At 35.2% G+C, this 16,651-nt stretch overlaps 1 protein-coding gene across 1 annotated transcript; it reads left to right on the forward strand.

Moving 5' to 3' along the window:
* The first annotated feature begins 219 nt into the window (after positions 1-219).
* Ugt50B3 (UDP-glycosyltransferase family 50 member B3) lies at positions 220-9,319 on the forward strand. The gene is made up of 7 exons (XM_011503148.1): positions 220-644; positions 2,358-2,624; positions 2,720-2,918; positions 3,240-3,416; positions 3,576-3,893; positions 8,471-8,699; positions 9,124-9,319. The coding sequence occupies exons 1-7, from the start codon at positions 408-410 to the stop codon at positions 9,257-9,259; spliced, it is 1,563 nt and encodes a 520-aa protein (XP_011501450.1). The 5' UTR covers positions 220-407; the 3' UTR covers positions 9,260-9,319.
* The last annotated feature ends 7,332 nt before the right edge of the window (positions 9,320-16,651 follow it).

Consider the following 16,651-nt stretch of genomic DNA (forward strand, 5'->3'; position numbering starts at 1 on the left):
CCTCCTCCTCCTCCTCCTCCTCCTCCTCCTCCTCCTCATCCTCCTCCTCCTCCTCCTCATCCTCATCCTCCTCATCCTCATCATTCACTTCTTCCACAACCGTCGTCGTCGCTATCGCCACCGTTATCACCATCGTCACGTGCACCGTTACCACCACCGACATCCATCACTATCGTCACCGACCCTCGTCAATCGGTGGTCCAGCTTCCCGCGAGGAAGAGACTCTGCGTCGGTGGTGCTGAGCATGCAGCCGTATTTGGCGGCGCGAACGCGAACGAGCACCGCCGCTCTGCCCATTCGAATCCGCGGTGGAGCGGTGCCCGAGGAGCGTTTGGCATCCCCGCCCCGAGGCACCGACTAATGGACACTGGCGCCGAGGGACCCACCGGCTGAGCCAAGTCCGAGCCATGCCGTCGACCGAGCCGCTCTCGTTCATCCTGCTTCTGGCGTTGGCAATGCCGCAGTCCGCGAGCAGCTACGACGTCCTCTTGGCGACCATGGGGGGCACGAGGTCACACACCGTCCCGTTCGTCGCCCTTGGAGCGGCCCTCGCCGAACGCGGACACAACGTTACCCTCGCGAGTGGCTTCCCCGGGCCCGCGGCCAACGGCGGACTCCGCGAGCTGGTGCCGCCGAAGCTCGAGGTGCGCAGCCCTAGCGACTACTTTATATCTCGCCAATTTTTATTGCTTACACTATCCTCCGATAATTCTCCCTCCTTATCTTATGCACATTGCGAGCACAGAACCGTATAATCTTTTGATAACTCGGGGATCGATCGGTCGAGCCCCATTACCTATAGTTGCCATGACTATCGTCGCTAAGATAATCGGTCCAAGGGCCACTTCGACGTGCATATCTTCAAAGATCCGGGGATCCAAAATTTTCGGCTGATCGTGCTCTCTGCACTTGCTGCTTATTAATCATTGCCTCGTTTTAGCCGGCCTTTCGCTCGAAGCGTTCAGAGCCCGTTTTTCGTGGAAAAGTAAGCCAAGCCGTGAGTGTTTTCTTCATTGTGAGCAAGATTTTCAATCACGTTCGAGGGACTGCAAGTCGAGAAATGGTGAAATTTTCAAAGCGATTAGCGCTAATACCGTTGATTGTACATTATCTTCATTAACGTCTCATACCCATATAAATGACAGATAAACATTAATAATAATAATAATAATAATAATAATGATGATGATGATGATGATGATAATGATAATAATAATAATAATAATAATAATAATAATAATAATAATAACAATAACTATAATAGTAATAGTAATAGTAAAAATTTTTATATTATATTATATCATATTTAAGAATAGTAATAGTAAAAGTATTATTATTATAATACTTACGTGTCGACTGGTGCTTCGAAATTTTTTTCTTTCTTTTAATTATCGAATATTAACAAATAACCAGCACGGGTACAATGTTGGAGATTTCGATGATGTAGCTCTAAGTATAGCCCGCTCGGTCTTAAAATTTATTACAAATTTTCGAATATAGTTGTAGAATTTTATACGATAGTTTAAAGTTTTAAAACTTTTGTATACTATTTAGGATTTATTATAGAGTAGAATTAGCCACTTAAGCATGGCAAGTTCTATTTATTATTAGAACATATTTATTATACCGATGAAAACGAAATTCATATAATGATAATAAATTTGGGATGAAATTTTATGGAAAACTTTTTGATTGGAATGATCTCATAACCCTTTTAATTATAAAAGATACTAAGCATTCTATCAATAAAAATAATATCGTAATAGAATTTTAATATCTACATTAACCACGATAGACGCTAATTTATTACTATTAACAAAAAATTTAATAGGTTCTTGGAATTTTGTTCATTCAAACCGAAACTATTATGTATAAGAACGTATTTAAACATGTAATAAATATTTTATGAATTTTACTTCATACAATAGCAATTAGTATCTTTCAGAATAAAGCAAATGCGGTCTTATTTAAAAATAATATCACGAGGTTCGCATGAATGAGCGGTTTGTAACGCATTTAAATCCTTTGAAATTTGTAAATTGAAAATTGTACGAAAAATTTGTCGAGCAAAAAGTGAAATAAAAAAAAAAAGCAGATGTAGCAGAAGAGAAAAAAAATCGAGAAAGAAAGAAGGAAGGAAAAACGTCTCTCACCGTTCTCTAAATTGTTCGTGTAAATAAGGCTCTTTTAAGCGCATCCACCCTTCCTCCATTCAAATAAATCAATTCGCACACGTGCTATGCACAAAATGTACAGTGATATTGTAATCGAAAAAAAAAACTGAAAAAAACTCATCTACGTAGAGATCATTAAGTATGTAATGTCGTGTCGAATATATCTTATCATTATGATTTCAGACGTACATTGGGAACTACACGTCCGAATGGGATTTAGTGGGATCGAGGTTCCGAAACGAGTTACCCCTTTCACCATGGGATGCGATGAGATACGGCTGGGAGTCCTGCGAGGCTCTACTCAGAGACAATTTTTCCTTAACGGAGATACAAAGACCCGAGGGCAATCCACGAGCACACTGGGACATCGTCGTCATCGACGGCGCATTCCCCGAGTGTCTCCTCGGCATCTTGCACGATCAAGATGTGCCGACGATAATGCTAAACACAGTAAGTGCCTCGACTCTAACCAATCGACATTAAGTACAACAATCTTAAGTACAACAAGCCGGACGCTCATCGAGCGCAAATTCAACTGTTTCCAGGTAGCTTTATACAGCGGCTCGATCGTCAGACAAGGGAATCCATCCCCCTGGGCGATTCGACCGTATTTCGGAAAAGCCTTAACCCAAGATATGAGCTTTGTTCAGAGAATCTTTAATGTCGCCTACCTCATGACGCTCGAGGTTATGTATTGGATTATGATTACGGGATTCATTCAACCCACCTTGCGCAAGTACTTAGGTAAGCAAGAGCAATTATACATTATTCACCAAGTTTCACTGGTTGACTGGTCGTAGCAAAAAAAAAAAAAAAAAAAAAAATCATTGGTATTCCGGGGGGCATAATGCTTTACCAATACCCAGATACGTAAACTCTTATCCCTCCGCTCTTGACACATCGTGTTCGTTCGCGATACGTACTACCTATATTTATTCATTCATTTCATCTTTCTCCACATACCTCGCTCAAATGGAATTCGGAATCGATGATCCTCGATCGCCGCGTGCCCTCGAGGGCCGATCTACCGACGAGATTCAAGGCCTATGATATTGTTTGTTCCAGGTGATGAGGTGCCCGACGTGCGAGACTTGGTCGCCGAGGTGCCACTGACACTGCAGAACAATCACTACTCGGTATCCGATTCCGTGCCTTATTTAGCAAATGTCGTAAACGTAGCGTGCATACATTGCAGACCGGCAATGAAGCTCAGTCCTGAAATGGAAACGTTCCTCAATCGGGGTAAGACAAACGTCGAATATCGAGATGTCGATTAAGATTATTCCGCGCCCGAGAATTCTCGGTTTGGATGCTCCGCCAACCGTAGTCGAAAAATGGAATCGGAGCGCAGTCGAAACGTTTAACGTACGGCTACGTTGAAGGCAATTTAATGATTTTCAGGTTTTATCTTCGTGTCTATGGGATCGTCGGTGAAGGCCTCGGGCATGCCAGAGGCCCTACGTAACAGCTTCGTAGCCGTCTTCTCGACGCTGCCCTACAACGTCGTGTGGAAGTGGGAGGGTGGCAACGTCGGGGACCTTCCATCCAACGTTAGGACCGCGGCCTGGTGGCCTCAGCAGGAGCTCCTCGGACATCCGAAGCTACGCGCCTTTGTATCTCACGGCGGTCTTCTGTCCCTCCACGAGGCCGCTTATCACGGTTCGCCGACCCTCGTGCTGCCGGTCTTTTGCGACCATGACGGCAACGCCGCCCAAGCCGGTACGAACTTAGGAACGATTTGCATGATTTTATCTATTAGTCCATATGCAGTCTTGGCGTAACCCTTTGAGAGAATTGCATAATTGCCATAAGTAATCCGATATTTCCCCGCTCAAGTATGCATTTTATTGTGCCTGCACAATTATCAAAGTAATTATCCAAGCAAATTTATTGTCAAAGTATTACGCTTTTATTTTCAGTTTTCGTTCTCGTTCAAAGTGTGTCTCGATATTAATTCGAACAGAGATTAAATCGATATCGTTTAGTTTAGTGAGATGTAAACAAGCGTTAAATTATTTTTAAAAATAGTATATATATATATATATATATATATATATATATATACATATATGCAAAGTGTCATTTCTCTAAGAGTGATGAAAATCGACGAAAAAGGAAAAAACGTTTGAAATGGAAAGTGTCGGGTTACAAAAAAAAAAAAAAAAAAAAAAAAAAAAAAGAAGTATCGATAAATTAGCCAATAACGGTAAATATGTAATATTGTATTTTCAACATAAAAATTTCTCTTTAAAATTTCCAAAAATAGTCAAAACTATGACCTAATCATTATAAGCAGTAAATTCCACGCACAACGTAATCAAATCCAGCACATCTGACATATGCCTATGTACGGAACATGGAGCTGCCATACAATTAAGACAATTTTATAGCACGGCAGTCCGTCTAGATATACCATTAGCTGTGGCAAAGCACTGAAATTCTTGTCTACTTCATCGGTTAAAACAGCAATTGTCATTAAACATTTTATAACCAGCTTTACCCGCGCAAAAATTAGCCTTACCTGTAAAGTATAAGCAATTAGACGTAATATTAAGCTAAAAAATTACATTTAGTAAATGCAAAAAAATTATATAAAACTTTTATGGGTGGTTCTTTTAGTCTTGAAAGCTCAAGATGAATTCATTTAATTTATCAATCAATTAAAATTTTCCATTAAAATTATTAGTTAATATCAATTTTCAATTTTTATTTGTTCAAGCAAGAGATTATAATCGCTAGTTTCATTTAACTTCTTCTATACACATCGAAATACTTTTATAATATTTAAATGAACAATTGTCATACCCATTATAAATTCTAATTTTCGCTCATTCATTGTTATAGTTTATTTATCTTGTACTATCTGTTGACTTCTTACAAATTACAAATAATGTTTACAATATAGTTATCAAAATTTACAAATATCCAACAACATTAGTAATTTTTTTATTTTTATTTTTGTATTAATATTAAATAATTTGTTATTTCTATTTGTGCATATGTGTGCTTTTTCTTTCATAACTATTTTATGAGGGAATTCCAATAGTGTTGCGTTATCTCACTTTGTTTCGTCAATTGTACCAAAAGCATTTCCATATTGAACTTAAAGCATAGTGCATTCGAGAAAGTAGTTTTATTTACATTGAAATATAAATTGAGCGAAAGAGACGGAATTTAATTTAATTTAGCATTAAATTTTTCTGTTCTTAAAATTATCTTTCTTAATTAATATAAATTTAAGGTGACGAAATGCCCTTGGGGCATGCTAGGTCATTTCAGAATTTGGTATGCAAGTAATTGTTGATCATTTATCACATTTTGCACATTGTTATAAAAATTCGTCATGTTTATTGCTACATCATAAAATAACTAATGTAAATGGTATACTTTATTGTCAAATTAAACAAGTAGTCGATTCGTTCAAACTCCTCAAATTATTATCTCAATTTTTCTTCACTAGCTACTTTTATATCTTAGGACTATCAATCATTAATACAATGCCCTTTAGTTGGATTATTCATTGCTTCATTTAAATACTATAAACTATTTTAGAGAAAAAAATTGAATTAAAAATACTGATGTAACCTTGAAGTATTTCGAATTTTTTTTAAAAATTTTATATGTATAATATATATAATTAAATATAAATGCTTATCAAATTAGTCACTTATATAAAGTAATTCTAATTATGACGTCTTTTTATAAGATTAAAAATTTTGTCTTTGTATAATAATTTTAGAATTTTAAAAGCAGGGCATAATATTCTGTTCAATGTTGTATTTTGTTAATGCTATCAATTACAGATGAATCGACACATTTCTTTCTTTCTCGTTATAAATTTCTATTATTAATTTATTATTCATGAATTTTTAAATAATTTCGTTGTATCTTTCTTATTGAGAATTATTTTGTGCTGTATATAATTTCTGATCGAAATACGTAGTCTCAAATACAATATGTCAATTGTTCGGAAAACTCATAGCCTTTTTCCCCTATAATTTACGGGAAGAATTCTATACTTTTTATGAAAATCTGATTTCACTTTAATTTTCTATATATAAAGTAATCTCTATTAATATAATATGATTGTTACTTTTTTGTATATAAATTATTTGTAGCCCAGTCAAATTTTGATAATAATTATCAAAATTATCGCATTACTATATTTAAGAATTAACAATGGATGCGAAGTATAACGTGACACGACTAATTATGTAACTATATTTTATAAAATTATAAACTTTACCTTGTTAATATAGTCACATTAAAAACATGACATATTAATGATTCAAATTACAACATAGTTTTAGCATTGTCTCTCTGTTAGTTTATTTATACAAAAAACAAACCACTAATTACTACATTTGTAAGCATTATCGAGAAAACTAAAATTAATTTTTTAAATTAAATGATATAAATAAATAGAATTTAATGTGACTTTGTGATGAAGTTTTGTATTGAAATTAGAAAGTTAGTCAAACTGTTGGATTTTCACGAGCCATAAACGAATTTAAATATATTTACGTTACGTTATATCAAACCGCTTTCATCTTCATTACCACACGATTATTTTATTTTGATATGCTGACTGATTAATTAATATCTTTTTTTGCAATGTTTATTTCATTTATGAAATTAGCCGTACCTATTTCTTTTAAATTGCACACATACAATAAAAATGCATCGAATTATTCACGCTGGAATTAATTTAAACAATGACATTAATCAATTACATTCTAATACTATTTGAGATTTAAAATTGAATAAAATGTACTGCAGATACGTTATAAATTCGTTTTTTATCAAACGAGAATTCCGAACAGAAATATTCTATTCCATTTGTAGTAAAACATTAATGTATCGGCCGACTACACATCGACCGCAGTTTTCCAAGAAAGTTACCGAATTATTTTACGATTTTGTATTAGAGAATTAAATTCAATCTCCGTGTAACTAATCTTTTTAACTAATCTTCGCAACTATTAATATCTTTGTTGACTACTTTGTGCAAGTGAAAATATTATTTTACTTTTATAAAAATATTGCATTTGAGATATTAAATCAATGCCATTCTGTATATAAATATGCGTACATGTGTAAAGAAATAGTATTCCAAGTGAACAGAGATTGGGAAGATTTTAGTAAATTAAAAACTTTGATATTCAAAAATAAAAGTTATTTCAAATAAAAGAATATACATTATCATAAAAATTATTTTTTAGTTTTCGATAGTTATGCTGAATACATTACGCAAAATTCCCAGACTTACTTAATTTGGTTAAAATCTATATTACTTTTATTTGAATGCAAATTATAAATATACATCGAACTATAGACGAAAAATATTTTTAATATAAATATGCATCGTATATTTAAATATAAAAATAGTAGACAAATACTTTTTCTTGCTTACTTTATGTTACATTAACCCTCCTCGGATATACTAAAGAATAAATTAATAGTTTCATTTTCATTATTACCACATCGATATTTCGTGTTAATAACCATAACATAAATGGGTGTTTTACAATTTATGTGTAATTTTTTTTATGCATAAACGTAAGTTAATACAATTTTAGTTATTTTAATTTAATTTTAATTTAATTTTATCTAAAACACGTTAAATGTTAGATTATAGGATGGAAGCAAGGATGTAATTGAATTTTTGCATAATTTATCATTCATTTGCAAAGTATTATATTTCGTTTATTTGATTGAATTTTTATTAAAATGAGTTATGTTGGATGTTAATTTTAACATTTCAAAATATATTTGAAAATTAGAGAATAAATTTTATATCTTATAAATTTGTATATTGTTATGTGACATATATATATACAAGACATGGAGTAATGTAATGTACAATTAATTTAACGAGGGCATTAATAAGTACATTAGCTAATAATATTCAATTTAGTAGTTCTAATTAAAATGTAAGAGAAATGAAAATTTGGATAATACGGGACATTTTACATTTCCTTATTAATTATGTGTTAATATTTCAAGATTATTTAAATGCACATTATCGTACGATATAAACCTGAAGCGTCGTTGAAATTTCTTCGAAATTAGTTCAACATTCACGTCACGTAATAGCTAATTAATTAAAAATGTTCCACTAATTATTCTTGACAGGGAAATTAAAAATAAAAGTAATCAGCTCTTCCGTTATTTGCATCATTCACGCTTATCTGAGAAAATCCAGCTCTTTCGCATCGTATAATTTTATAACTGCATTTTTACATGTTCGCCGTGTCTTTCAAATTCATATGCATATATGTATATTAATATTTCAGAAAATTTGGGATATGCCCTAGTTATGGACTTGACAAGCTTAACAATAACAGAACTGCGCGAGAACATATTGAAAGTGGCCGCTAGTGGAAACAATCCTTTCCGAGAAGCGGCAAGAAGGAGAAGCACAATAATGAAAGATGTTCCAATAGATACGAAGAATTTAGCTGTTTGGTGGGTCGAACACGTGGCCCGTCATAAAGGAGCCGAGCATCTTAAAAGTATCACTAGGTGATTTCTTTAATTATCGATTTTTTGTTTCTCAAATCCGTTCAATATTTGTGAATGGACACTCGGACACTCGCGCGGATGTGCACGAGAGGTTTCGTTAAGAGCACCATTGTAAATATTGTAGAGACAAATTTTTTTATGCCACCAGCTTCCATATTTGGTAGTCATATGCGTTTAATTAAATATGTGTGTTTGCGAGCGAGCGAGCGAGCGTGTCCGTATGTGTTCTGAATAATGAAAGGGACGTATGACAATTATTGGTAGGCAAAAGAAAAAATAAAACAAAAAAAACAAGAAGAAGATTAAATTAATATGATGTGGTTCGGTTGAATTTTCTCCTCACATCCCAATAGCCTACATTAATATATATATATTAAAATATATGCAAATTTATAATTTATAATTTATTTTATTCCGTTTGCAGGCACATGAGTATTTGGCACTATTATTCCCTAGATGTCACTGTATTTTACGTGCTACTCGTCGTTACCCTAATATACGGTGTTAGAAAATTATTGCACAGAGCTGGCCGGAAGAAACTCAAAGAAAAATTCCAATAACTAATGGTGATATCACATTGTAAATGCCATCAAGTGATAAACTTATTAATTTGTGTTTGTATAAAGGAATTTTTGTTATTGATCTTATTTGAATAAATACTGTCTTAATAATGTAAGTTATTGGTAATGTAGACGGCTGTTCGATTAGCCTTAATTTGGATATAAAAGAAAAGGAAGAAAAATAAATGAAAAAAGAAAAGAAAAAGGAGAAAAGATAAAGAAAAGATTAATTAATTAAATTACGTACAATAAGTTATTTTTTATCGAACTAGATGAGAAAATTAAGCAAAAAGGTACAACAGGCATTTTCAGAGAATTACGCAGTTACGATGAACGGTGGTAGATCGATTGTCGATACAATAGATTTCTGTACCCAATAATATCCGATATTCGATCAGTCGGATAATCATACGAGGACATTCGATATTGTTTATCTATGGAGACTGGCGAATGTATAGCTGTCGCTAATGCGTCAGAGTATGTTATATTTATTCCATAAAAACTATTACCGACGACGAATGGCAAACGTTAATTATTCATATTATGCGAACGTTATGTTACAATTATATTATGAGAATTCAATCTCAATCTAAAAGTTTCATCATCAATCTTTTGTTATTCAGCTTCGGCTCATTAAATGTTATTCATTGACCCGCAAATCATGCGCTTTGGAAGTATAACTTCCAATGAAATACAATAGATGTCGACACAAAGATTTCAAATAATCCCCAAACATCGTAGTTGCAAAAAATGATTTTCACATCATAACAATTATACATCGAGTTATTTATTAAAGAATTATTTAAAATTTTTTTTTATATTTTAATGAATAAATGCTAAGAGTCGATTCAAGAGTATTTTTCAATAATATTAATATTTCAAACGCATATGAAGTGACATGTTGGCTAGTAAAACTTTATGTAACATCTCAACTAACAAGGATTCGTAATATTTCACCGAAAAACTGAAAAATCGCAATAATTGGCGAGCAAGCTTTCTCATTCATATTCATATAATTCTCTGGACTTGGTCAAATTTTCGATTTGGTCGGTAATACATGGCGAATGAATGGTGAAACGCCACAGTACCGCCACAGTACCGCCACAGTACCGCCACAGTACCGCCACAGTCACACCAAAGCATCATTATCACAAGTTGATAAAATAAACGTCACGTGGAACAGGAATTTCGCAACCGTATCGAATAAACGAACATAAACATAGTTTATATTAACATATAGTTTATGCGATTAAAACTTTTAAGTAAAAAATTACCTTAAATAAAAGCATTGTCCGCAAAATTCTCACGAATGAAGGAATTAATGTAAGCACGGCTATTTGCAAATTAGTTTGCGATCGTTAACGAATGCACATTTAACGGCCGAGTACATCTAGCCAGTCAATCTAATAATGCGGTGAACCAACAACGTATCATAATAAATGCTAATGATGCGTATACCGCAATATTCACAATTCTTAACCACTTTAAACGCAATGAATTGCTTTTTCAAAAAATTCATGTTACTTATACATACACACGGTATGGGCATTCATGCAAAACCATTCATGAACATCAAGAACAGTACAAGAGATACTCTTATGGACAAATGGAATAGCGCGTGGGAGATGCTGTAGCAACGGGATAAAAAGTAAATACGATTATTCATTAATCACGGATGATTCGTATAATTATGTGCCATTGTGAAATTGCTTGAGTTAAAGTGCTTTATTGCGCTGAGCATCTCTTTCCACAACATCTTACCAGGATTTTCTCTCGGGCTATACGCATTGTCGTCCCCTTCCTTTCGACACATCACAACCAATGATAAAAATATTTACACGATAAGTGAAGAATCAAAGGCGACGTATAAGTATCAGAACAATCTCATTGTATCATCGTGATTGGAAAGCGCATTTTACCTAGCCTCTTGCATTCCTCCGACTTCTCGTTTTTATTTCCGATGCTCCGTACGACATCACAGAGAAACGACGCAGTACCAGCATCATGTTCAGTATTATTTCCGAGCAGGCGCCGCGTCCAGTCGTATGCGAGACGAGGGAAAAAGCGAGCACCTACATTTTTTTCCAGCTCGAAAAATTAATAAAATGACCGGCTAACAAGCCCCGGCTCCGTCGCGGAATGAAAAATCTTAATTAAGTCCGGATAAATAGGAGGTCGGCACACGCAGCCCAGGCCGGAAAAGCTAAATCGGCTTTTTCAGACGGCGCGCGTGTCTCTTGCGCAAGTTTTCTAATTGTCAGTCGGGGCTTGCTAGCAACGCGGCACGTGGTCCCTCACTCGCGCCATTCCGGTTTTCCACCTTTAACGAACTCGGAAAAAAAACAGCCCCCGCGCGCGCGCGCGCACTCTGGAATTACGATTTCCGGTGGCGTCTCTTTCTTCAGTCGATTGCAAGAACGCGCTTGCGATACCGAGGCGCACATCGGAATACCTTGCTTTATTATGTAATAACGTTGCTCAGGTTGCATGAACACGGCGCGGTAAGGAAAAGAGAGAAAAAACACGTGTGCGCGAGTCGCGAGGCACTCGATAAGCTCTTAATTAGTCGAGCGGTGGGTCGAAAATCGCTGATGAAACTCAGTCGAGCGCTCGCTCTCTCGCTCGCACGATAAGAGCGAGTAACTTAACAATGACTCGGACCTACGGGCGCTTATGTAAAGCCCGCGGGAAAAATCGAGAGCAACGGACAACGTTGCAATTAACGTTGCGCGTCTCGCGGCCACGAGAAAATAAGATAAGCAGCAGCGGCCCGCGCGAACGAAGGGGAGGAGCGGACGCGGATGCATAAAGAAGCGAGTCCGCGCAGGTAGGGACAGGTTCGTCGAGGAAAAAGTTCAATTTGTCTCGGGTGCTACACCTATCGTCTGCCGAGATCTGCATCCGAGGTACGGACGGGTACTGGTATGCGGCCGCCGCGCCAACAAGATCTGGCCTTGGTCGTGCTTTCCGTACTGGCCGTAACACAATATCCCTCGGCCGGCGTATCGATCCCGAAAAACCTATGCGTTCTACGCTGGATGCTTATCTCTCTCTCTCTCTCTCTCTCTCTCTCTCTCTCTCTCACTCGCCCGCGCGAGATCATCACGCCTACTTTATCAGAGTATTATTACTCGATTCGTTTTCGATCCCGTCGCACTTTTAATTGTCTCGTCTCGAGTCGTGATTTAGCATCGAGACGTCACTGTGCCCACCATGGGTTTATCGAACTTCTTAGAGCTTGTGCTTTCTCGCTGTTATTGAGATTTCGTAGGCTCGAGCGAGCGATAACATTAGCCTTTCTCGTTACCTCGACGCACAACTTGTACAGCGCAAAGTCGAATATACCGATCGGTCATGTGGTGCTCTTATAATTCGTCGTTCTCCGTCGCCGGTTTGATGCTGCGATCATTGCGCATTAAGCCTCTTGGAGGCTAATCGCGACGATTAATCATCCAAGGCTTAGCATCTCGAGATACTTAGATCCTTCATCTTGTTAGGCTAGAGCATCGTTAGCCCTTAAATGCGAAAGTTATACATCGCTTCGACAAGACTAATTGAATAGTTGATTTTGCGATTTATAGGTATAATAAATATCGTAGTCATACAATGATTACTATGTGATAGAAGTAAAACAATGAGTACGTACAAGGAACCGAAAAAAAAAAATAGCATATTATAGCATATTACTATAATTATTTACTTGTATTTCTTTATTATGATTATAATTTATGTGTCGTAAGAGGCACTATAATTAAACCCTTTCATTATAGTTTTTCTGGGACTGGAAAAATGTGCAATTTAACGAGGCAGGGAAAAAATTGAATAACTCATTGAACTACAACACCGCAGAAATTGTTTTCTATCTTGAATAAAGAATGAACGACAATTCTGTTTTAGATAGTCGCAATTTCTTTTTCGTCGCCGCTTTTTTTCTAAAACCAGCGTACATCATAGTTTTGCAGTTACGTGAATGGAATAATTCAACGTAAAATAATTGCCATTGTACAATCCTTATCGAATGAAACTTGAGAACTTTAAATATTAATATTGCGCATATTTGAATGACAAATCTCTGTAAGCGAGATAAATGTTTAAAAAGAAAACTTTTGCATTTTTATCGCATTTTAATGCATTTTTGACGATTATAATGACACTAAATAATAAGGAGAATGGATTATTATTTATCGATTGTAAGAGCTTTTATGTGTAGTATTAATGTACATTAATAGCAACAAACTTGCACATTTGTTTTGCATTTTTATTGACAGTCGTAGTTGCGTATTAATTGTAGTCGCGCATCTTTAGCTCACAAGTTACATCGTCAACCCCCCTCCCACTCCCGCAATTACTCAAACAACTAAACTAAAGTACCACATTACTTTATCGTAATGCATACAGATTATTGTTGTTATTATGATTATTATTATTAAGGATGAGTTACGAACTCGTATGTACGAAGGACTATGCAACACGAGTATAAAGCTTGATTTTTGATATTTATCGAAAAATTAGCAATAAGGTTATATGAATTTCAAGACCTTGGGCAGTGGATTGTACAGCTTGACCTTAAAAAAAAAAAAAATTTCATGTTTATATTATATTTAACAATAAATCTCAAAGCTATAATCAATGATGTCATGATAAAAGAATCGCGTTGAAGTGTGCGCTGTATTATTGAAGGATAAATCGCTTTCATGTTCCCTTAAGCATGATTCCGAATGTGCCCTTCACCTCGTGGGCACGCAATTATTTTCAATCAGTTGTTAGCATACGAGAAAATATCATTGTTACGAATAATTTCATGCATAATGGCGTTTTAAAAAGTAAATAAAAAATGTAATGGGACGAAGACCTCGATGAAACTCCGGGGCGCAGCGTGTTCAACAACGTTTAACTTAAATCGCTTAACGACGGATGATTAGAATGGGACGGCCGAGGAAAGGAACAGCGTTATAACTGTATTTTAATGATCAAAATGGAAAAAGTGATATTACGCTAACGATCTAGTCGAATACACGCTGTTCATGATGTGAAGGTAAAGTTTCCGCGGAGATAATGAATAAACGGAACGCCTCTCGGAATTAGAGGAAGCATTTCGCGCTTTGTCTTTGTAACGAAAATCCTTATGTTTCATTTGATATTTATTATTGTTGTTGTTTAGCTTTTTTGTTTTTGGCGCTTGGAGTTGTCAGGTCGGAGGAGTCATATTAGGAAACCTGAAGATATTGTGCAGCGAGCGCGTAAGGCCCCTTTCTATATGTTGTTTCTATAAAACGACGCATGTCAGTTGTGACGCGTGATTTCTTTAATTCTTTATTAATGATAATAATATGCATACACAAGTACATTGAGTATGCGCCGTTACGTCATATATATATATATATATATATATATATATATATATAAAAGTAAATGAAATCGTTGCACTTGGGGTGTCAAGGGACCTTTTTAGAAAAGTAATCGATGGTCGAACGCCGTGACCGAATGAAATGCAGGAAATCAACAAACCGACAATCTTTTTTTGATCTGTCTTTTTGTCTTTTTGAATGTCATGAGGTCAGTTCGAATTTCATGGACACCGTTTAAAAGATCTTTTGTGAATAAATGAGGGCCTCATTACGAATAAGAAAAGGTCGTGAAAGACAATCGACAAGGTCCGAAATCACAGCGAGATTCTCAACAATGCTGCTTAATAAACCGATGAGGCTAAACAAAGAAAAAAAGTTGCTCGAAACACGTATGCATATGAGTGCGAGTCTATGAAGGTACCAGAAAAGGAATCATTTTACGATGGAAAGAATGGTCCGGATTATTCAAATATATAATAAACGCGAATAAACGAGCTCGACGGTGAGTTTATACACTGTAGATGGCTATCTCCAAGCAAGCGACGATAAAAAAAAAAAAAAAAAAAAAACAAAAAAACAAAAAAATAAATAAAATAAAAACAAAAAACATTCAAGGTGAGCAAGAGATACTTGAATGGGCGTATGCATGAATGAGGTCCCTGGATCCTCTCCTCCTTTCTCACTGTCTCTTTCTTCCTTTCTTTCCACCTTCCTCGTCCATACTACAGAGGCAAAGTGCACGTGTGCCTACAAGACGTGCTGGCATCGAGTAAACCATTTCATGTATGTTATTATACGTTCATGTAGATATGAGCATGAGATGGGGGATAGGTAGTGTACAAAAATTTTTTTTACTTGGACTGGAAAGATTTTCAAATGAATCGTAGTACTGAACCGGCGACTCTCTTACGCTACATGTAATACTACGTATTATATTATAAGACGACTATTTATTATAAGCGCTTAAACTTTTATCAGCGCCATAAAGGAGCTTGAAAATTATCTTTTGTATTGTGTTTTGGAAGGAAAATTTATGTTTAAATGGGACATTTTGTAACAAAATAGAAAACAAATAAACAAAAAAAAAAAAAATGATAGAGGTAATATAAAGGGAAAAGAAAAAAAAAAAAAAGGAAGAATGAAAATTACTTACCTAAATATGGACACGAGAGGAAATCTTACCTTTGCTCGCTTGGAGTTTACACAAAAAGTCCAATGTAAAGGAAACTGATTGAAAATCTTTCTCTCCCTCTCCCCCTTATTATTGCACAGTCATACATCCAAACTTTAATATCAGCATCATTTATTGGGATTCGAGATATTTTCAAGAAATGAAACATTTAATCAACGATTACTGAACTTTTAATATTAGTGATGTTAAGCTCATTACAAACAACTATTGACCATAAGTTTAAATTTGTTCCAAGATCTTTTTTATTTCGAAAGTTGCTTTGATTACAATTTTATTATCTCATCGATGACTATTTCTATACATAAAAAATATAAACGCTCATATTTAAGAACAATAGCTTGGATGTACTAATATATCATGAGATTTATTTTCAATTAAATTTAACAAAGTACAAATAAAGACTAGATCTCGTTAAACAAATTAATATTAGTCTTTAAAGTATTCCCGCTGATAAACTACGAAAACATCTTACGTATATCACTTTTAAATTGCACTCGTTCGTTTATTATGTTGTATCTACGCAAATGCATTAACGAGTGTCCGTTTTAACTCATTTGAGAAGAAATATAAAAGATTCTGTTCGAACTACACTGCACTTACATATCATTTTTGTAAATGTACGTAATTTGATATCGCAATTTGTTTTATATATAATATATATATATATATATATATATATATATACAGAAAATCGCTCGCGTTATTAAAACGCAGGCGCTCTTTGGTGAACACACTCTTTTCAGATCGTATGCGAACAATTTCGTATCAACAATGGAGTTACTTAATCATCTACAGTCAATCCGCAGTCTCTCATCTTTGGCACAAAGCTACACATTAAATAGGTACATTACG

This window comes from Ceratosolen solmsi, unplaced genomic scaffold, assembly GCF_000503995.2.
Source record: "Ceratosolen solmsi marchali unplaced genomic scaffold, CerSol_1.0 scaffold45, whole genome shotgun sequence".
Lineage (NCBI taxonomy): Eukaryota > Metazoa > Arthropoda > Insecta > Hymenoptera > Agaonidae > Ceratosolen > Ceratosolen solmsi.